This window comes from Dendrobates tinctorius, unplaced genomic scaffold (assembly GCF_039654945.1).
Source record: "Dendrobates tinctorius isolate UK_male_01 unplaced genomic scaffold, ASM3965494v1 ptg000028l, whole genome shotgun sequence".
In the NCBI taxonomy this organism is placed as follows: Eukaryota; Metazoa; Chordata; class Amphibia; order Anura; family Dendrobatidae; genus Dendrobates; species Dendrobates tinctorius.
This window is the reverse complement of record NW_027361696.1, coordinates 65,812,578-65,836,592: the sequence shown is the minus strand read 5'-3', so window position 1 is coordinate 65,836,592 and position 24,015 is coordinate 65,812,578. Positions and strand designations below refer to the sequence as shown.

The 24,015-nt window shown below is 43.1% G+C and overlaps 1 protein-coding gene across 12 annotated transcripts in view; it reads left to right on the top strand.

Moving 5' to 3' along the window:
* LOC141085483 (voltage-gated potassium channel KCNC1-like) overlaps positions 1-24,015 on the top strand; it is a 142,604-nt gene that overhangs the window by 71,594 nt on the left and 46,995 nt on the right. For all 12 annotated transcript variants that reach the window (XR_012231315.1, XR_012231316.1, XR_012231314.1 and 9 more), the window contains one exon: positions 3,142-4,075. Coding sequence is in view for 9 of the 12 variants with exons in the window: in XM_073570877.1 (XP_073426978.1) it covers positions 3,142-4,075 (934 nt within the window). In the remaining 3 variants the exon portion in view is untranslated. The remainder of the gene's footprint in view (positions 1-3,141; positions 4,076-24,015) is intronic.

The window sequence follows — 24,015 nt, the reverse complement described above, 5'->3', positions numbered from 1 at the left end:
ACCATACACTGGAACATTCCAAAGGTGGACATCAGACACTGGAGCAGCATTTACAGGGCCCATTATACACTAGAGCATTAGAAATGGGGCCCATTATGTTTGGAGCATTATTTGGGCCCATAAGACAGTGGAGCTTCATCCATGGGGACCAACCTATACTGTAGCATTATGTGGAGCTCATCATATACTGTTTCAAACATTATATGGGACCAATGATTCTGTATGGAGAAATAGATGGGCCTCGTCATGAGATGTAAAAAGTGAGGTATTTTTCATTGTACTATACCGCTATTTATCTGCCGTATCGGAGCATGATGAGTTGTGGTATGTGTTAAAGGGGCGCTCTTTCGCCCAGGGCACATGAAAACCTGCAGCCAGCCCTCCCCCCCCCACAACTTTAGCCAAATAACCCCCATTTTTCAGTGCGTAACTTGTATTATGAAGTTAATTAAGGTTGACAAGCTTAAGTAAGAAGAATTGATGCTTTTGGCATTCAAATGGGCACTGTAGGTGTGTTTCCTGTCCTCCTCTCACTGCCGACTTTTATTCCCCATTGACTTACATTGGGTTTCGTGTTTCGGGACGACCCCGACTTTTCCCTATAATCGGACGATCTTGCTCGACCCGACTTTTGGAAAAGTCAGGTTTCACGAAACGAAACGCGACCCTAAAAAACCAAAAGTCGCTCAACTCTAGCCGATACTATTGATTCTGAAACGAAAGGTTCTGCAATTTTGTATCACGATTCTGCACAATTTACAACAGGATTCTGCACCATTTGCAACATCTGTGCTTGCTGTCAGTGAAAGGTAACATTTGTCTTAAAACTCACCACTCAGTAATTGATTTGTTTGTTTCCTCTTTACTCAATCCTTAATGATCAGTAATGCATATATTCACCCAGTGTTGATCATTTGCTACAACGTATCAGTGAAAGATAAACGGAATTCAGAATTTATATAGAAAAAAAAGTCAGCTGCGAGAATTACAAATGCAGCAAACTTTAAGTTGACATTTCAATGGCATCCAGTGCAGGTAGTGTCAAGTTAAAGTTTAATAATTTACATTGTGTGCAGGTCCTGTGCTTCCAGTGTGGTCTTAAAATGGTTAATTTATTACAGTCTCGACCTTTTAAACATTTTGAGCATTATTCACTGGGATTGGAAAACCTCTATGTAGGATATGGACTTCTTTTGGGCCCTTTTTAAATTTAAGGTAATGTATTTTTGCCTAAAAATAATTTTTGCTATTGAATTTTATTAAACATTTTTACAGCATTTTTCTTTATGTACATTTCTGGCTGCAAAATAAGTTAAAGGGAATGTGTCACCTACTTTTGGCGGGCTATTTAAATGAGGTCTGTCTGGTCCGATGGGCGGTGTTTCCGATCTTTGCGGCCTCCCCATCCTTGGCCGCCGTCCGCAGTTTTTTCATGAATAGGAGTAGGTGTCTGCCATCTTTCGCGTGTGCGCTAAGCATTCTTGGCTCGCCCAAGTGCAGTATGCTTTGCCCAACTGCGGGCAAAGCCGAAAAGCCTGACTGCGCATGCGCCGGTTAACTAAGCCCCGGAAGTACTTTGCTGTGTTCCGGGGCCTAATTAACCGGCGCATGCGCAGTCAGGCTTTTCGGCTTTGCCCGCAGTTGGGCAATGCATACTGCGCGTGCACGAGCCAAGAATGCTTAGCGCACGCGCGAAAGATGGCGGAAACCTACTCCTATTCATGAAAAAACTGAGGACGGCGGCCAATGATGGGGAGGCCGCAAAGATCGGAAACACCACCCATCGGACCGGAGAGACCTCATTTAAATAGCCCTCCAAAAGTAGGTGACAGATTCCCTTTAACTGAGAATCAGTGAGCTTGTCCCTTTTTTTATGTCTTTTTCTGACCTTTCAGAAGATTTGATATGGTTTGTAAGGGCATCAGGAAAAGACAGATAAAAGAGTTGTAAACGCCCCTTCAGAACAAGCTCACTGAAGGATTTGCACTTAACTCAAAAGTCATAATGAAACGAAATAACCAAAAATTATTTACAACCCAAACTGTAGACATTTAAGTAAATAAAAATTGTTCCTGAATGTGTCCATATCCTTTAAAATACAACCACAGAGGAAGCGTTTAGGTTATGTTCACACAGAGGAATTTTACCTGTGCATATTCCAGGCTAAAATTCAATCACAAACCACCTCCCACTGTGGATTTGAAAAACAATTTAAAAAATGACTTGTTAAAAAAAATTTTGGCGCGGATTCCGTGTGGAACCCACAAAAGGCACTAACCTTATTTACCAGAGTCAGTCCGTTTGCGGACTCGTGGCAGTATCGAACTGCAAATTCATAAAATATACCCGATGGGTTAGCCTCGAATTTCTACTGCTGATTCCTTTTTCAAAAACAGTAAAATTCTGCTATGTGAACATATCCTTAGGAATTAGCTGTTCATTGCTGTGATCATCAAGGACCATATGTCATTAATGAGGTTTCTTGCCAGTCTAAAATAGGGATGCCTCAAGCCTACTGTGTTCACAAGTTGATATATAAAGGAAAAAAAGTTCCTACCCTAGTGTAAATCCTAACTCTATGACCTTGGATCATATTCCTGAATATGTCAATGCCTCATCACCTTGGTGACTGACTAGAGCCTTTGACCAGCGAATGAAAGATTTATCCTTACCTTAAAGGGTTAAGCTCATCTTTTCACAAACAGGTATAGTTGGATAGTGCTTGTCAAGACAAGCAATTTTGTAATTTACTGCTTGTTAAAATTTTTATCTGTTCTTGAGATATTAACTACTTATTATAACAGCAGCAGTGGTCAGTCTCCTAGGGAACGATCTGTAAATAAAAGAAAAGTGTTAGTATCTCAAGAATGAATGGAAATTTTAATATGCAGTGAATTGCATAAGTGCTTGTTTTGACAAGTCCTATCTGAAAATATGTATTTTATGAAAATGGGAAAAAACATTTTAAGTGATTCATATACCAAGATGGACTAGGATTATTCCAGGTATTTACATAAAAAATGGTCCGATACATTCCGTCCGTAGCTGTGGTTGACTTGTTCCATATTATGTAGTTGTGTTCTATATTATGTCTTGTGTCTATGTCTTTTGTATAACTGTATTCTCTTGTTTGTTTGGCAGTATATCGCCTTTGCTTCCCTGTTCTTCATTCTCATCTCCATCACAACGTTTTGCCTTGAGACCCACGAGGCATTCAATGAGATCATCAACAAGACTGAGACCACCACACAAAACAACGTCACCAAGACGGAGATAATATTAGAAGTGGAGACTGAACCTTTCCTCACTTATGTAGAAGGCATGTGCGTGATATGGTTCACCTTTGAGTTTTTCATGCGTGTTTTGTTCTGCCCTGATAAAATGGAATTCATTAAGAGCAGCTTAAACATTATTGACTTTGTGGCTATTTTACCTTTCTACCTGGAGGTTGGCTTGAGTGGCCTGTCTTCCAAAGCAGCCAAGGATGTCCTAGGTTTCCTTCGCGTTGTCCGATTTGTTAGGATCTTGAGAATCTTTAAGCTCACTCGACATTTTGTTGGTCTCAGAGTCCTTGGCCACACTCTGCGAGCCAGTACAAATGAGTTTCTCCTTCTTATCATATTTTTGGCACTTGGGGTTTTAATCTTTGCCACTATGATATACTATGCGGAAAGGATCGGGGCCGAGCCTGGTGACATTACTGGCGCTGCACACACCAACTTCAAAAATATCCCCATAGGGTTTTGGTGGGCTGTGGTAACAATGACAACTTTGGGGTATGGTGACATGTACCCAGTGACTTGGTCGGGTATGTTGGTGGGTGCCCTTTGTGCGTTGGCAGGTGTGCTAACAATTGCTATGCCAGTCCCTGTCATTGTCAACAATTTTGGAATGTACTACTCCCTAGCAATGGCTAAGCAGAAGCTACCAAAGAAAAAGAACAAACATATTCCACGGGCTCCGCAACCTGGATCACCTAATTACTGCAAACCAGACATGCAGTCTCCTCATAGAAGTGCGCCAGGAGATGCCTGCCCCTTAGCTCAGGAGGAAATCATAGAGATCAACAGAGCAGGTAAGAGGAAAGTTTGAATGAATGACTGAATGATATTGAATTCCTTATATAATGTATGGAATTAGTAATGGGATAACGGATCAATAAGGATTTGTACTTTTTAGGATATTAGGGGCATGGGGCAGAAAAATCATTGCGTAACGTGGATAGACTTGACAAAATCTCATCTATGCGTTGCAGGGAATTCGAAATCCACAGCCTTTGGCACCGTCCACCCAGCAAAATCTGCATCAATTTATTAGGAATTTGTGGTGGACTTTGTTGCAGACCTGCCATGGTTCTGTATATATCTCTACTGTAACTGTTTCTTCTAGGCTGGATTCACATTTTGCATCATGGGCTCAATTACTCATCCTATCAGAATTGGTAGAAAAAATAGTGTTGCGTGCAGCAACAATGTCGCAATGATAAAAAGCGCAATGAAACCAAGCAGGGTAGAAATGAAAGGTAAAACCGAAGTCCAATGTTAGGTTCACATCATATTTGAAATGTACTGTTTTGTTTCCACTACATTAGAATAAACATGTTTTTTTACTATGAATTTTCTGCATTTTTTTCCACATGGTATCATTTTTTGGGTCACAATCTTTTGACGTGGATCTTTTTTTGAAGCCTTTTTTTTCCAACACCAAAATCTAGGAACAAACACTCCCCCTTCCCAATAAAAAAAAGTGAAAAACCTATATTATGCTGAGTTTTAGAGACATCACCAAAACCAGTATATTGCAGTAGTTGTAATGCGTTGGATAGGATACACGTCCTTTATTATTATTATTATAAGGCTAGAAACAGAAAAATAGAACTCATTAATAAAAAAGATTCATCTCATGATGGATTCAAACGGTACCAGACGGACCTGGGGTCTGTTTAGTTTTTGTTGGAAAGATAGCTCAGAAAATGTGCTTTTTCCTCAATTGAAAATGACTGAAAATGAACCTAGCTTTATATGGTTTTAAAGTTACTTTTAATCTTATCTTGAATAAAAAGGTGCCCTTTAAAGAGGACCTGTCACTAAATCAAAGCATTCGGTATGTGTACTTATTTTATTCCTGCTGCTACCCTGGGCATTCCATTTTTTATTTTGTTAAAATCCATTATATGGTTCCAGAGATATGGGTCTTTGTTTTTCATGCTCACAGGATCCTCTGGGGTGTGTCCTTAGGCTGTTCTACATAATTATTCTGTGAGTCACGCCTCCTTGGTAAAAAATATAAAGAGTAGTTCTAAATAAAAAGTCCCATATTTCTGGAACTGTATGGCAAATGTTAAAATAACAAAAACCGGCATACTCAGGGGAGCAGAGCGAATAATCTCAGAGCAAAAACTGGACGCTTTTTACAAGTTGTTACCTAGGACTTATGTTCCACTTTCACCAATACTCCCGTGAAAGTACCATACATGCAGCAAATCATTTTTCCTTCCACAGGCCTTACCCAATATATATGTCGTCCTGATTGATGTCACTTACATAAGCAGTATGAAACCCATGTGCAGTGGTGTAAACAGTGTGCATGCATTATGAGAAAGTGATTCAGTGTCCCCATGTATGTGACTTCACTTAGACATCACACATACATTGTGTGAAGGCTCAATATGAGCAATATCACAAGCATGATGTACGGCAAATGATTGTGCTCATTGCCAGAAGAGGTGACTCATGACTCGTGAGTACAATGAATCCTTCAGGATTTGAATAAGGATGTATATTATAAAAAATCATAACATTAGGTGATTTAAAAAAATAAAAAAGCCCTGAACAAACCCTTTAAATCCTCATCTTCTTCAGTTAATTGATCTCCCCATGAAGATGACCGCTTCAGCAGATGACAGAACAGGGACAGCCCAGGAAAGTAGAGCGTGTTCTATTTTCCTCCCTCTCCTTATTCAATCATCCTCCTCCTTGTGGAAAAATCTGTCGTTACCCTGTTCATCTGCCAAATCCACGATTAAATAGAAGAGACATTTATATGCGCCCATATACGTAAGTCCTGACATGAACCCTTGTGCTTACAATGCTGACCCCCGCTGTACTGCTGTCTGAGACATCCTTCAACTTCTTCACACATCCAAATCCGGTAATAAAGGGGACAATGTTGAGACATGATGCAGTGATTGGACAGATATCAAATGTGCATGTTGAACAGATTTTACAGCGAGGGTCTTCTTGAGTTGCATTCCAGTAAAAGTAAACGGAAATAATGTGTGACCGTTATTTAAGGAGTTATTAAGCCCCCATACACCTTAGTTAGTTGTCAGCCGAATGATAGCTGCCACCGGCTATCTTGCCCGACTCTTCCATATAGTCTGCTGAGAGCTCCTGTGTTCTCTACAATGGAGACATCTCTGGCGGTGGCAGTTTATCTCAGGTAGAAAGAAATGACAAACAGGCAAAAATCAGACATTCCGGATCCTTAATTACCCCCCCGATAATCATCTGTTGGGGGACTCCACACATTAGGCTGTTGGACGAACCCATCGATATCCGTGGATTCAGCTGGGTTTAGAGTAGGACTGGGACTCGATGGTTCTGGTGGTGCCAGAGCCAATGACTTTTGCATGAATTGGGAAAATTTTAGTGGCTCAAGATTAGAGTTGAGCGACTTTGGTCGGATCGGGTTTCGTGAAACCCGAATGAAACAAAATAAGTTTCAGATGAAACTCGTCCGACTAGAGCAAAACAAAGTCGGAGTTTCGTCCGAAACCCGACCCCAATGCAAGTCAATGGGAAATAAAAGTCGGACGAAACTCCGACTTTTTTTGCTCTAGTCGGACGAGTTTCATCTGAAACTTATTTTGTTTCATTCGGGTTTCACGAAACCCGATCCGACCAAAGTCGCTCAACTCTACTCAAGATGTTTAGGAATGGCCAAGATCCACTGTTTTCTTAAGGAGTCTGATTATCCAACATCACATAGGCATGGCTAAAATTCATATGGCCCCATGACAATGTCATGGATGATGGCCCTTAACAGTAAACTAATCTGTAATAAAGTAATGGAGCCATAACAATTTGTACTGGAACACAACCAAAGGATGGACCTTACTTCGATATGATGAAGAACACACATAACTGAGCTCGACAGAAGAAAGCCACCAGAGGAACAAGTTTATGATGTGAGTGGGCCATGGCTCTTTGGTTTCACAGAAATTATGATGACTGGCATAGCTGTACTTAGATCCATGCATAATATGTGATTCTCGAGACAACTGCAAACCAGTAAGTACTGAACACAGATAAAATGTCCCTTCGAGGCACAATGTACTTTTTACTTTCACCTCTCACACCACACCAGTGCTGTGTTACTTCACACAGTCTCACTCTAATATCTCAATCGCCACTGTGCATCTGGTGATTTCCCTCTTTCTCACAGTCTCTATCCTCTTCTGCATTCCCTCCAAGATTCAGCCTAGTAGGCATTTTTTGGCCACACTTCACATACACAAACAATATGGCCTCCTTTTTACCTTTGGTTTTCATTATGCTAGCACCGCCATTTACTATACCCAGTCCATTATAGATCAGGACAGTACAATGAGGCTACCCTAGCTATCTTTTGGCCTACGAGGACTGGAATTTTCCTCAGCTTCTATATGACCTCAATCTTCCCTGGTTTGGAGACAAGTACTGAAAACCCAAAACTCATCCAAGTATTTGGTGTACTATCTTCCAGCAGATACTCCATAGCAAAACTAAGGATATTTGGATATCTTTAAGGCCCCAATACACATTAGACTAATATTAACTGAACCAACTGATAACAACAGGTTCAGTCAACAGTCTAATGTGTATTGGAGAACCGGACAATTTATTGTTGGGGGAGAAGAATCTGGCATGTCTGATTTCGGACTGCTGATCCTTTTGCCCTCTCTGACATAAGTCGCAGCCAAACATGTTCAGCAGTGGTTCTTTCATATAAAACACATTAACCCTTGGCCGAACTAGTGTTTCTGTGTTTAAGAGAGACATCAGAGAAGGCTGCCGGCTAATATTTAACCTACACAGAACCAGAACATTTAGCCTGCATAGAACCATAACATTTAGCTTACAGAGAACCAGAACATTTAGTCTACTTAGAACTAGAACACATAGCCTATACAGAACCAGAAAATTCAACCTACACAGAGTCAGCACATTTAACCTACACAGAACCAGAACATTTAGCTTACAGAGAACCAGAGCATTTAGCCTACACAGAACCAGAACATTTAGCCTACACAGAGTCAGCACATTTAGCCTACACAGAACCAGAACATTTAGCCTACACAGAACCAGAACATTTAGGCTACACAGAACCAGAACATTTAGCCTACACAGAACCAGAACATTAAGCCTACACAGAATTAGAACACTTAGCCTATACCAAACCAGAAAATTCAGCCTACACAGAGTCAGCACATTTAACCTACACAGAACCAGAACATTTAGCTTACAGAGAACCAGAACATTTAGCCTACACAGAACTAGAAAACTTAGCCTATACAGAACCAGAAAATTCAGCCTACACAGAGCCAGCACATTTAGCCTACACAGAACCAGAACATTTAGCCTACTAAGAACCAGAACATTTAGCCTACACAGAACCAGAACATTTAGCCTAACAGAATTGGAACATCTGGCCTATACAGTATGAGAATATTTAGCGTACACTGAACCAGAACATTTAGCCTAACCAAACCACAACATTTAGGCTACACATAACCAGAATATTTAGCTTACACAGAGCCAAAACATTTAGCCTACAAATAACCAGAACATTCAGCCTATGTAGAACCAGCACATTTAGCCTACACAGAACCAGAACATTTAGCCTACATACAACTAGAACACTTTTCTTACACAGAACGAGAACATTTAGCCTAACAGAACCACAACATTTAGGCTACACATAACCAGAATATATAGCTTACACAGAGCCAAAACATTTAGCCTACTCTCTGCAAAGGTCAAGCTCACCACTACTGGTTTACAGATCTTGGCCTATTTATTGCACAGGTCCTCAGCACTTGTGCTCACTCTCTTGGATTAGTGCAGAACCACTTCCGTTTACAAGTTCTTTGTTGCCACCTTCTGACAGCATGATGGTGAAAATGTATCGGTATTACTACACTCCTTTCCTTAGCTATCACCAGGATCTTTTTGGACCAAACCATTCTCCATCTACACTGAATATGTCAAGAAATAGTAAAGGAAACTTGGGCAGGAGATTGGCTGCAATTAAGGATCACACACTCTCCTTACGCATGCACTATTTTCTCGAGTTGTCACCCAACGGTTCTCAAATGGCAATATAGAAAGCTTCATCCCAATCTAATCTTTGGATAACATGGAATGTTATGTACTAAGTTGTGACCACATGCAACATTACTAACACCATGGGACATATCACTTGACATTGTGGGTCCACCATAGTCACCTAACCCTGATAACCCTATAAACTGAGAATTATACGTGGTTTAATGGTGTTTGTAAAGGATATCTCTGCATTGCAGCTTCTCCACAATGGAAAAGGGCATATAAATCACAGTCATCATAGTCATATATGATTCAGAGCTCAGGGTGAGACTGGATCAGTTATCAAAGCGACCATGTTTCACATAAATTCAGTAGAGCTCATATTAAAGCTGAAATTCAATAAACTTGGAAAAAGATTGGAAAGAAGCTGAGCAAGAGCAGACACTGGTAAAATGATATTCCGTAATATACTCATTTAGGTGGGTTTTGATGAATATCCATGCACTGAGACCCTCCTCATTTGCAAGAGTTGGGTGGGGTGCTGGGGCTTTGAAGTCACTCTACAATGAATTCCAAAGACAATACCAAGTGCACCAACTCCTTCACAAATTAATATCCCTCTCACAATAGGTGGAGCCACGGTGTTTCTAAAGATACTAATCAGAAGTTGACATCCTGTAAATATTACCATATACCCGGTTTTTAAAAGGGGTTTTCTTTGACCATAGTAAAACCTTGCTTCAATAATTTAGTGACTTTACTAAAACCATGCTTTAAAGTATTACCATATATCCAAGACTTTTGCTCCAGTGAATGTGACTGTGCTTGTCTCCGAAGTTCTCAGGAGCAGAAATTGTGCCCTCAAAAGGGCGGCATTTAATGACCCCGTGAGGCCCATTATTTTTGCCTAAAGGCAGAGTCTGAATGGACATTTAAAATGATTTATAAACTTAAAATCTATGTCGTACTGACATTGCTATGGACATGTATTGGAATAAGAGTACCGTAATTCTAATTTTAGGAAATGATTGAGAATTCCTATTGTGGTAGTTCGGCTAAATGAGTTGCACACATAGGTAGACACGGGAACATTGTCTCTTTAAGTACTTCACTGGATTATTATACATGTGGCATAAACCATGTTGAAGTAAAATAAACACCGTCCTTTGGGCAAAAACAGGAAAAACACAAAACAATGTAGCAACACAAAGCACAATCCTTGTGGTAGTGTGGATCTGCCCATTCAGGGATAGCACAACTCACATCTTTGGAGTTAGCCTCTCCAGACACACTGAACACCCATTGCATCAGAAGGCCGACTATTTAAAAACTAGACCACACTCTTGAGTGGAGATAAGGTGGACAACCACCCACCCCCTCTATGGATATCCACAAAAACCCAGCCCTTAAAATGGCCTATTAACCCCTCTCAACACATTCTGTGCTGGAGAAAACTTCTGGGTTTCAAATCACTGAAGCTAATAGCCTCAGTGAAATGTATCTCCCCTCCAGCACTTTGCCAGTGACTTTGTCACATTATATATGCAATTTACCACTATATCAGTGTAGGTTGACCCAAAGTCCAATGAATCAGGAGCACAGCAGTGTGATATAAGCTGCAGCAGACCTTCCGTTTCCTCCAGAGAGATCGTGGAGCTCGGCCATTATTACTCGCTGCTCCGTGTCTTCTGTGCATTTGGAGCTGTATCTCACAAGCCACGCGCGTCTGAGTGCAGCTTCTAGTAAGGTGAAACTGAGACATCAAACCTAATTCATTTAAAGAGAAGTAACTATTTACTACCTCCGCATGTAGGAATCAGGGACTCACACTTCAGGATTTAAAACAAGTGCCTTAATGGTTGGTGTTTCTTTCCTTCCTAAGTGCTTATTTTCCACCTGCCCCTGGATATAGACTCTTTGTTTTGTGCAGTCATGGGTAAAACTCAATGCAAGGAATGAATCGCCTACTTATTCTTGCAGCTTCATAAAAGCACCTCTTAGCTTCCAAGCCTCTCTTATGTACCAATGACATAGACAAAGCGAATGAGATACACTATATGGACAAAAGTATCGGAACACCTCACATTAACAACTACAGAAGCTTCTATTGCCCTCCATTCTAAATGTATAGTTATCAATATTGAATCAGTCCCTTTGCAGATATAACAGCTCATGCTGTTCTGGGAAGGATTTCTACAAGATTTTGGAGGCGTCTTTGGAAATTTTTGCCCCATCATCAAGAAGAACATTTCTGAGGTCAGACCCTGATGTTGGGGAGAGGCCAGGCTCACAGTCTCCAAAGTTCATCTCAAAGGTGTTGGATGGGGTTGAGGTCCAGACTCTGTTCTGCCGGTCATGTTCTTCCGCCAAACTCCCAACCATGTCTGTATGGACCTTGTGCACTGGGCACAGTCATGGGGAACAGAAAAGGGTCTTCACCAAACGTCCCATAAAGCTGGAAGCTACAATTGTCCACAACGTTGTCCCTAGAATTAGAGGCCGAGGCAGACCCATGATAACAGTCTATAGCATTATCTCTCCTTCACCAAACTGTACACTGGGCACAATGCAGTCCGGGGGTAACGTTCTCCTGGCATTCCCCAAACCCAGACTCCTCCATCAGACACCAGATAGAGAAGTATGATCTGTCACTGCACAGGACACATTTCCTCCAGAGTCCAGTGGTGGCAGCTTTACACCACTCCACCCGACGCTCGACATTGTGCTTGGTGATGTAAGGCTGCATGCATCTGCTCGGCCATGTGTTTTCTTTTTAAGACTTTAAGTTTTGAAAAACGCCTGATGGGAAAAAAGAAAGTGCATGTCAATTTTTTTTAAATGACTCCAAACAACTCACTGTCCAATCAGAAGGTTGCAAAAATGTTTCAGGAAAAATCTCTTCCAAAACATTTCAAAAATTTCACGAAAACAGAAAACTCCTCCAAAATCTTCCCCAAGGCTATTTGCACGGACACAGCATCTTTAAGACACTGGTGGAGCTGCAAAGTTTTCCAGGGCAAAAATGCAGAAGTGATGCACATATTTCTATTAAACTTTTCCTCTGATTGTTCCACTCCTGGTTTTGGCTTCCCAATACTCGGGAGAGAAAGCTGTCAGATAAACAATTGTTTATTATGTGTATTGGTGGATTAAATTGTAATTTTCAATACAAAAATGGTGGGGGGAACAAGAGGCGCAATAGTGCCCTATCACTAGTGACACTTGAAGTATGAGCGGTATAATACAGTTCCACTCACCTATTCCAGTTGTGTAACCCACAACTGGCTTGAGAGCATATCACAGAATCAGCTGCTGCAGGACCTCCACCAACCACTCGCACGTGGAAAAACCTTCAGAAAGTTGTGGGAAGCAGGGTGTGTTGCAGTCTGCGCTGCCGAGATTCACAAATCACCTGGGATGCAAGATGTTGTAGCAGTGTACTCCTTTATTTCCTCCTACGCGTTTCGGCGCCCTATCCTGGATATCCCTGAGGAAGGTGCCAGGAAGGGCACCGAAACCCGTAGGAGGAAATAAAGGAGTACACTGCTACAACATCTTGCATCCCAGGTGATTTGTGAATCTCGGCAGCGCGGACTGCAACACACCCTGCTTCCCACAACTTTCTAAATTGTAATTTTGTAATATATCTTATTAGAGAAATCTGCTATTTTCTCCTCCTGGGCTGCCCTTTCACTCTCAAAATTCTCAAATCATGGGTAAAATCCTTCAGTGAATATACCGTAAACTTTCCAATTACTGAGATTGTAGATGTCAATCTATGTTCATAAAGTTCTATGGATAACTTTCAGCAGAATATCTGTGTCTGTCTCTACCACCTTCCTCTAGCTCCTCACTTCTCCATAGAACTTTAAAGGCACCAACTGTCATCTCCTATCTCAGTAATAGGAAAATCTGCCATCACTGAGTAAAGATTTTACCTTTGAATTGAGAATGAAAGATCAGTTCAGGTGGAGAAAGAAGCAGATATCTCTAATAAGATATAGTCATAGCCTAAAGTTTTGGCAACCTTGAAATTGTGCCAAAATGAAGTATTTCTCCCACAAAATTATTGCAATTACACGTTTTGTTATACACTTTTATTTGGGATCAATACTGTAGAAGAGAAAATCCTGCACCGCAGCAACACCTGAGCCCAAATATCCACTATGTGTGATTACCTCATCAAATACACCGCCCATATGGATTCACGGGTGCCAACCCATATAAACAATTGCATAAATCCATATACTGAAGAGAAAAAAGGGTGGCACTCACAGTTTCTAAAATCCAATATTTATTGTGACAAATTAAAATATCTTCAGATGTTTTCTGTAGAACGGGAAGAAAAAGTCAGACGACTGCCGTTTCGCGCTCCCTTGCGCTTCTACGGGTCCTGTATAATCTGTCACAATAAAGACTGGATTTTAGAAACGGTGAGTGCCACTCTTTCTTCTCTTCAGTATATGGATATACAAATTTATTTATTTTGTGTTTCAATATTTTTATTAATTTTAGAATTTTTTGAGGGAAGGGGAAAAGTGTGTTTTGGAAGAACACAACAAACTAGAGGAAAAAATGGAAAATTGCTCATAATTTCACACAAACCCCCCAAAATTGGCTGGACAAAATTGTTGGCAACTTTACAAACTTGTGATTAAACAGCTTTGTTTCAAGCATGTGAGGCTCATTCAAACTTACCTGTGGCAAGTAACAGGTGTGGGCAATATAAAAATCACACCTGAAACCAGATAAAAAGAGAAGTTGACTCAATCTTTGCATTTTGTTTCAGTGTGTGCCACACTAAGCATGGAGAACAGAAAGAGAAGAGAACTGTCTGAGGTCTTGAGGTTCAAAATTGTTTAAAAATATCAACAATCTCAAAGGTACAAGTCCAGCCCCAGAGATCTTGATGTTCCTTTTCCATGGTGTGCAACATAATCAAGAAGTTTACAACCCATGCCACTGTAGCTAATCTCTCTGGACGTGGATGGCAGAGAAAAATTGATGAAATCTTGGAATGCACAATAGTCCAGGTGGCGTATAAGGAGCCCCAATCAAGTTCCAATGAAATTCAAGCTATCCTGCAGGCTCAGGGTCCATCAGTGTCAGAGCTAACTATCCATTGACATTTGAATGAAATGAAACGTTGTGGCAGGAGAGCCAGGAGGACTAGGGATGAGCGAGCATTTTCGTGGGTATTCGGTACTCGGCGAGTATTGCTGTATTCGCAGTACTCGAACCAAAGCGAGTATTTCACTACTCGCCTCGCTATTCAGTTCTCCCGCCCAGCATTTGCCAATCACAGTAACCTTCTTGGTTGTGGGCGGCATTACTATGACTGGCTGGCTGCCCAGCTTCCTATGAGTCATCAATCATAGCCTAGCACTAAGCCCTGCCTGCCGCCGCCATTTTCTGCACATTGCATGCAGAACACAGCTAGTGTAGAGAGAGTGTGAGCAGCTGCTAGGGAGAGTTGTGTTTTTTGGTTCAAATCAGCCAGAAATCCTCTGTGAAACCCAAAAGCTCTTTTAAGAGCTGAAAGTATAAGGTCAGGGACCGAGTAGTGACCGTTTTCCCAGCTTTTTTTTAGGTCACATTTACCCCTGCAGGGCAGGTTTTTTGTGCTGCTGCCATGCTGCATTCACAGCGAATAGCACGCACGGTACTGCACAACTAACACGCAGGTAGCACCACTGTCTTGTGTGGTGTCTGGGCTGCGTATTCTTGCCTTAAACCTCAGGGCAGTTTCTTGTGCTGCTGCCGCGCTGCATTCACATAATAACAGCAAATAGTATGCACGCACGGTACTGCACAACTGACACGCAGGCAGCACCACTGTCTTGTGTGGTGTCTGGTGTGCATATTCTTGCCTTAAACCTCAGGGCAATTTTTTAGTGGCAGCACCGCTGTCTTTTGTGGTTCCTGGGGTGTGTAATCTCACCTTAGACCTCAGGGCAATTTTTTTCTGCTGCTGCGGTGCTGTTTGTAAAACACAAAGCAGTACTAGGCTGTAGTGCTACCTTCCACAAAGCACTAACTGCTCCTTGTTCCCCAATATCTGCATCTGAACATCTGCAATTATGGCAGAAAAATCCAAAATTCCTAAAAAGGCTGTTGTGAAGGGACAGGGACGTGGACGTGGGGTCGTTGGTGCCCAACAAGGCACAGAGCCTGGGAGATTGAAGAAGGTTGATGCATCTAGATTCCTGGCAAAATTTCCCAGTCTGGAACATAAACAGGCCTGGAAGCCAGAAGAACAAGATCAGATACTGTCTTGGATGGCTGACAAGGCCTCCACGATATGTTCTAGCAGCACCCAATCGTCCATGACAAAACAGTCTACGGTCCATACAGATAACCCTGGGTCATCCTATTCTCAACCTGTTCCTAGTTCATCACCCGGTCAGGAGTCACAGGAAACATTTGACCCCAACCTTGGTCACTCCGAGGATCTCTTTGATCTATTTTCTTTCGTTGCCTCTGGCCTCTCACTGCACGACACTGAAGAGGAACGTGAGGGGGTATCATCTGTTGAAGATGGCCAAATATTTGAAACCCCACGTCCAGAAGAAAGCCACTTTCATCCACATGATATACCGGGTGAAGAGGTGGAGGCTGTTGGTGATGACACACAGTTGCCATCTGTCCAGTCGCCAATATCAACACAGAAGGAGGATGACATGGACGACGAGGTGGTCGCTGATGAGACCACCGATCCGACCTGGGCCGTTGGCACGCATAGCCAGCAGAGCAGCACAGAGGATGAAGGTGGATACGTAGTACCAACAAAGGTACCAAGGGCTACTGGTTTGAGCAGAGTGCGAAATGTGTCAACTGTTGCAAAGAGCAATCCCTCTGTGCCCCAAGTCAAGGCAAGAGTGCGTTCAGCCGCTGTCTGGAAATTTTTTTACGATCGTCCTTCTGAACCAAATGTTGTCATCTGTAGCATCTGCCATAGGAAGCTGAGCAGAGGCCAGGGCAAAGGCAACCAAAGAACCACCAGTATGCGGAAACACATGGCAGCCAAGCACCCTAGTCGGTGGGCTGAACAACAGGGTACCAAATCAGTGTCTGCGACTGCGGGTCAAACCACTGCCATGTCGCCTGTGATACGGCCTCACCAATCTGCTGGGCAGGAAGCAGGTGATCATCATACCTCTTGCTCACAAGCTGCAGTTGCACAGACACAGGCCACAACAAGTTCATCCACTTGTTTGTCCCAGGAAAGCGTCTAATTGTCCGTGCCCCAGATGTATGAAAGGAGGCGTAAATACCAAGCCGCGCACCCACAAGCACAAATACTGAACGCGCACATTGCCAAGATGCTAGCCATGGAGATGTTGCCGTTTAGGCTTATGGGGACACAGTCTTTCCGTGATCTTTTGGCTGTGGCTGCCCCACGATACTCGGTTCCCAGCCGGCACTATTTTTCTCGCTTTTCTGTCCTTGCGTTACACCAGCACATCTTAAACAATCTAAAGCGTGCTCTCACTAACGCCGTAACCGGGAAGGTCCATCTTACAACAGACACGTGGACAAGTAATTGTGGCCAGGGACAATACATCTCTGTCACGGCACACTAGCTGAACCTGGTGGAGGGTGGGACAAAGTCTCAAACTGGACCATCAACACATATCCTACCCACGCCATGAATAGCGGACCCAACCTCAATCAGGGTTTCCGCCTCATCATATACGTCCAGTCTATATTTCCACAACTAGAACACCACAAAAAGAATGGTTCATGAAAATATCACAACCACAAGTATAATCGACAGAGTAATATTAATATATACAGTCATGGCCAAAAGTTTTGAGAATGACACAAATATTAATTTTTACAAAGTCTACTGCTTCATTTTTTCTAATGGCAATTTGCATATACTCCAGAATGTTATAAAGAATGATCAGCTTAACAGCAATTACTTGCAAAGTCAATATTTGCCTAGAAAATGAACTTTATCCCCCAAAACACATTTCAACATCATTGCAACCCTGCCTTAAAAGGACCAGCTAACATCGTTTCAGTGATTGCTCCATTAACACAGGTGTGGGTGTTGATAAGGACAGGGCTGGAGATCAATCTGTCATGATTAAGTAAGAATGACACCACTGGACACTTTAAAAGGAGGCTGGTGCTTGGCATCATTGTTTCTCTTCTGTTAACCATGGTTATCTCTAAAGAAACACGTGCAGTCATCATTGCACTGCACAAAAATGGCCTAACAGGGAAGAGTATCGCAGCTAGAAAGATTGCACCTCAGTCAACAAACTATCGCATCATCAAGAACTTCAAGGAGAGAGGTTCCCTTGTTGCCAAAAAGGCTCCAGGGCGCCCAAGAAAGACCAGCAAGCGCCAGGACCGTCTCTTAAAAGTGTTTCAGCTGCGGGATCGGGCTACCAGCAGTGCAGAGCTTGCTCAGGAATGGCAGCAGACAGGTGTGAGTGCATCTGTGAGGCAGAGACTCTTGGAGCAAGGCCTGGTCTCAAGGAGGGCAGCAAAGAAGCCACTTCTCTCCAGGAAAAACATCATGGACAGACTGATATTCTGCAAGAGATACAGGGAGTGGACTGCTGAGGACTGGGGTAAAGTCATTTTCTCTGATGAATCCCCTTTTCGATTGTTTGGGACATCTGGAAAACGGCTTATTCGGAGAAGACCAGGTGAGCGCTACCACCAGTCTTGTCTCATGCCAACTGTCAAGCATCCTGAAACCATTCATGTGTGGGGTTGCTTCTCAGCCAAGGGAATGGGCTCTCTCTCAGTCTTGCCTAAAAATATAGCCATGAATAAAGAATGGTACCAGAATGTCCTCCAAGAGCAACTTCTCCCAACTGTCCAAGAGCAGTTTGGCGATCAACAATGCCTTTTTCAACATGATGGCGCACCTTGCCATAAAGCAAAGGTGATAACTAAATGGCTCAGGGAACAAAACATAGAGATTTTGGGACCATGGCCTGGAAACTCCCCAGATCTTAATCCCATTGAGAACTTGTAGTCAATCATCAAGAGACGGGTGGACAAACAAAAACTTTCAAATTCAGACAAAATAAAAGCATTGATTTTGCAAGAATGGACTGCTATCAGTCAGGATTTGATCCAGAAGTTGATTGAGAGCATGCCAGGGAGAATTGCTGAGGTCCTGAAGAAGAAGGGTCAACACTGCAAATATTGACTTGCTGCATTAACTCATTCTAACTGTCAATATAATCTTTTGCTACTCATAATATGATTGCAATTATATTTCTGTATGTGATAAAAACATCTGAGAAACACACATAAAAACCAGAGGCCAGCAGATCATGTGAAAATATAATATTTGTGTCATTCTCAATACTTTTGGCCATGACTGTAGTACTTATAAAATCACATCAAAACTACAAGGTGCCAAATCCCCAAGGAGGCAGGCAAAGGTCCCCAATAGGCAGCATTGTTCCCTAATAGGCAGCACAGGTCCCCAATAGGCAGCATTGTTCCCTTATAGGCAGCACAGGTCCCCAATAGGCAGGCACAGGTCCCCAATAGGAAGCATTGTTCACTAATAGGCAGCACATGTCCCCAATAGGCAGCATTGTTCCCTAATAGGCAGGCACAGGTCCCCAATAGGCAGTATTGTTCCCTATAGGCAGCACACGTCCCCAATAGGCAGCACAGGTCCCCAAAAGGCAGGCACAGGTCCCCAATAGGCAGCATTGTTCCCTATAGGCAGCACACGTCCCCAATAGGCAGCACAGGTCCCCAATAGGCAGGCACAGGTTCCCAATAGGCAGTACAGGTCCCCAATAGGCAGCACAGGTCCCCATTAGGCAGGCACAGGTCCCTAGTAGGCAGCACAGCACAGGCCCCCAATAGGCAGGCACACAGGTCCCTAATAGGCAGCACTGCACAGCACAGGTCCCCAATAAGCAGCAGCACTGCACATATACAACTGACCTAGTGTTGGCCTGTATGTACCACAGGCTGAAGTTGAACTGAAGACTGAAGTAAATAATCGCGTGGTGAGGCAGGCGGGCGGCGGGCCACGGTCACCACACACAGACTAGTGTCCTCCTGTCCAGGCTCAGGCGCTCAGCTCACTGGGCAGCCGCAGCGGCGGGTAACTCCTGAGTCCAGTCCAGCGAGCTCCAGAGTTTAGTTACCCACCAATTATAGCCGCACTGCGCCGCAGGAATCAGTGCATGGGCAGCGGGGGCCGCCGGGGTGTGCTGTGCTGCTCTGTCCAGTAGTCAGCAGACAGAGAGCAGTACGTCAAGTATCAATGCGCGTGCGGTATCTGGCAGGAAGCAGAGCAAGAGTCCTCCTCTGCTCCTTGCCTGCAGGCAGCGCCGCCAGCAACATCAGAGGACCGGATCGCGGCTCTGGACGTCCCCGGTTCGGGGAACTGGCTGCTTTTTTAACAACCGGTTCCACCGAACCAGGGAGAACCCGCTGAATCCCACCCCTGCCCTTCAGACCTGCCTTGCTTCCTTCATCAACCATGATACAGCCCCTATGGCTAATGTTTGGAATACACTAAATCTATGCCTATACATTGGGCAGTGGCACAACAAGGACAGTAGTCCAAGCTTTATAATTGTGAATCCCTTGTGATGATGATGATGATGATGATGATGATGATGATGGGTGGCTTCTTCCTGCGTTAAGCATAACACAGCCCCTACCCCTAGGGCAGATTGCCTCCATCATCACTCCCTCTTACGGCACTTCTGATATATCACTGGCACTGCGTAAGTGGCGTACGAGTCCCGCTCTTCCGGAAAAAAACCAAAGGACTTAAAATAGTGTTTGTACATTCTAGTGAAGCAGTGGGGTAAAAACAATTGTGCAGCCCCTGACCAGGTGCCCCATGTTATATACATTTGTTTACAGCATACATTTTTTAACATTTACACATTTTTTAGCATTTTCCTCAGCCCCCAGACCACTTTGAAGAGTCCAGCAGACAATTACTCGCATTTTCCATTGACTATCAATTGGACTCGCTATTCGTACCGAATACCCGAGTATTAGGCTGGAGTCACACTGCCATATTTCTCATCCGAGAATCGCATCCTAAAAATTAACACTGGCTGTCGGCTCTCCTGACCTGGGCTTGACATATGCATAGTAATCCATCATGCTGTCATGCTCAGGTCAGGAGAGATGCCGGCCAGCCTGTTCAGTGCAATGCGATTATCGCAGGAGAAATACGCCAGTGTGACTCTGCCCTTAGAGTATACTCGGTACGAATATAGCGAGTCCGAATACTTCAGTACTCGCTCATCCCTAAGGAGGACCTCACTGCTGAAACAGAGACATAAAAAAGATAGACTGCAGTTTGCTAAAATGACTCAACTAAGTTCCTGGGAAAGCGTCTTGTGGACAGATGAGACCAAAATAGAGTGTTTTGGTAAAGCACATCATTCTTCTGTTTGCCAAAAACAGAATGAGGTCTACAAAGAAAAGAGCAGAGTACCTACAGTCAAATATGGTGGAGGTTCAAAAATGTTTTGGGTTGTTTTGCTGCCTTGGGTACTGGATGCCTTGACTATGTGCAAGGCATCATGAAATCTGAAGATTACCAAAAAGATTTTAGGTCACAATGTAGTGGCCAGTGTCAGAAAGCTGGGTTTGGGTCCTACATCATGGATCTTCCAGCAGGACATTGACCCCAAAAATATGTCATGAAGCCCCCAGAAATGGATGGAAACAAAGTGCTGGAGAGTTCTGAAGTGGCCAGCAATGAGTCTGGATCTAAATCCCATTGATCAGCAGTGGAGAGATCTTAAAATTGCTGTAGGGAGAAGGCGCCTTCAAATATGAGAGACCTGAAGCAGTTTGCAAAAGAAGAATGGTCAAAAATTCCAGCTAAGAGGTGTAAGAAGCTTGTTGGTGGTTACAGGAAGCAAATGATTGCAGTTATTTGTCCCAAAGGGTGCAACCAAATATTAAATTGAGGGTGCCAACAATTTTGTGAGCCTCATTTTGGGATTTTGTGTAAAATTATGTCCAATTTGCCTTTTTTCTCTGTGTTTTTGGGTTGCTCCAACACACACAAAGGACATAAACTTGTGTATAACAAAAGATGTGTAATTGTAATAATTTTCTGAGAGAAATACTTAATTTTTGGAGCAATTTGAAGGGTTCAAAAATTTTTGACCATAACTGTATGTTACAAAGTAGCTTATTTTCACGTGTATTATTGATTTATTAAATAAAAATGAATGCAACGGATACACTTTAAGAAAGCTGGACTGGATGAAGTCCCTTCATTTTTGTAGCACTGATTCCATACCGTGTGATAAATAATACACTGTACATATCTGACATCCACTGGGATATGCATAGCAGTAGGTTCCGTGAGCACCAAGCTAACGCTGATTGCACACAGAATTCCACCGGAGAATAAGACCCCATCCCCCTCGCTGCGGTAGTATTCTGTGCACCATCTCAGTGTCTTCCCAGCTACGCAAACCCTGCATCCAATAACACTGCACAATCAATATTGTATGGGTTGGACGCCATTACATCTGAACCAAGACATTGCGTTTCCAGGAGAGAAATGCATGTATATGACTGGAAACATTTGCTCAGTTTGACAAGGCAGCTGACCGGCTCTCCACTGCGGATCTATCATAGGACGGACAGGACATTGTTTCTATGCTGCACCATTTTTGTTTTTCCAAAGATTATTTTTTTCTGATGAAACAGCTTAGCAGGCACGTAATATCTTCAGCCAGAGTATCTCCAGCCCTGCTGTGTGGCTTTCAAAGGAATCAGGGAGTTAATTAGACAGGAGTGTGAAAATGCCGCAGTAATAACCTGCAGGGAAGATCTTATGCCGTACTACATAACTGCTGCTGTGAACGGACCTGTCCGACGTAGCAACAGTATCTATGGAGGACTTGACCTGGGGCTTTAACTGTGAGTGACAGTGAAAACCCACAGATCATGAGAGAAGCCGGAGCCGAAAGAGGCACGATGCCTGATGAGAATTTTCCCAAAACAATGTTAGAAGACGACGATAAATCATCCTTGTACCGGCTGTGAATATCAAGGATTCAACAAAACGTTCCTGAGCAAAGGGATCTTGTAGCATGCAAGACACGCTGGCTCCAGGAGGTCCTGAAGAACTCTTTTAAAATTAAAAGTAGCATACATTTCTCAGGTCTTCTTACAAGGCTAATGATCAATTCTTCCAAAACCGCAAGTGGTGCAGCGTTTAATAAAATGCACGGTGGAGATGAACGTCCATATACCAGGTCGTTAGCCCCACAAACTGTCTCATACCTGACGACATCTGCAGCTCCTCTTTTGATTACGACGTCATGTGTGCTTCATACTGCAACAATGAAATTTATCAGGTCAGCTTATCAAAAGTGGAGATGCCAATGCAGATAGGAGGTACTGTAGTTCCCAGGACTCCTGTCCTGCAGCCACAGAATAGTGAACAGGGTCTTGTTAATGGTCCATGAACAGAACCATTTTTTTTGGGGGGATCAGACCAAAAAGAGACTAGGAGCTCCCTGGTTTCTTGTCTATGGTGATTTGATTTGGATCAGAGGAGGTTTGGAGCAGGTACATGCTCTCCTTTAGGAGACCAACTAGGTATGAAGTGTTAGTGTGCTTTCACATTGCATTTAGGGACACGTTCACTGGTCCCGTTGGCGATCACGTTTCTCTTGTCCTGTCACCACATACACGCAGATGCCGATTCATTGGGTGTTCGAACATATAATAATAATAATTTTATTTATATAGCGCCAACATATTCCGCAGCACTTTACATTATAGAGGGGACTTCTACAGACAATAGACATTACAGCATAGCATAACAATAAACACATAGATCAAAACTGACACCAATAGGAATGAGGGCCCTGCTCGCAAGCTTACAATCTATAACGGAAAAGGGGAGAAACGAAAGGTGGATGGTAACAATTGCTTTTATTGTTTTTATTGTTTGGACCATCCCTAGTGTAAGAATTGGGTGTACCTGTTGCTACATGAACCAGTTAACAGTCTAAATAAGTAACAGTACAGACACAGAGGGCTATTAAATGTATAAAGCATGTGAGAACAGGATGCGAGGAACCTGGATATGATAAAAAATTTTGAAATGAGCCACACAGGAATATTTAGGTTAGTGCGTTGCAGCGATAGGCCAATCTGAACAACAGCGTTTTTAAGGCACGCTTGAAACTGTGGGGATTGGGGATTAATCGTATTAGCCTGGGTAGTGCATTCCAAAGAATTGGCGCGGCACGTGAAAAGTCTTGGAGATGGGAGTGGGAGGTTCTGAATAATGAGGATGTTAATCTCATTAGCAGGGCGGAGGGCACGAGTAGGGTGGTAGGCTGAGACTAGGGAGGAGATGTAGGGTGGTGCTGAGCCATGGAGTGCTTTGTGGGTGAGGGTAATAAGTTTATACTGAATTCTGGAGTGGATGGGTAGCCAGTGTAAGGACTGGCACAAGGTAGAGGCATCGGTATAGCGATTGGTGAGGAATATGATCCTGGCTGCAGCATTCAGGACGGATTGGAGAGGGGAGAGTTTAGTAAGAGGGAGACCGATTGGTAGAGAGTTACAATAGTCCAGACGAGAATGAATAAGAGAAACATTAAAGAGTTATGCCCTGACGGGACCAGCTAGCGTGACCCTTGATGCAATGTGAAAGCACCTTTATTGGTGATGCTCCATGAAAAATAAAAGAAGGCAAAGTAGATCT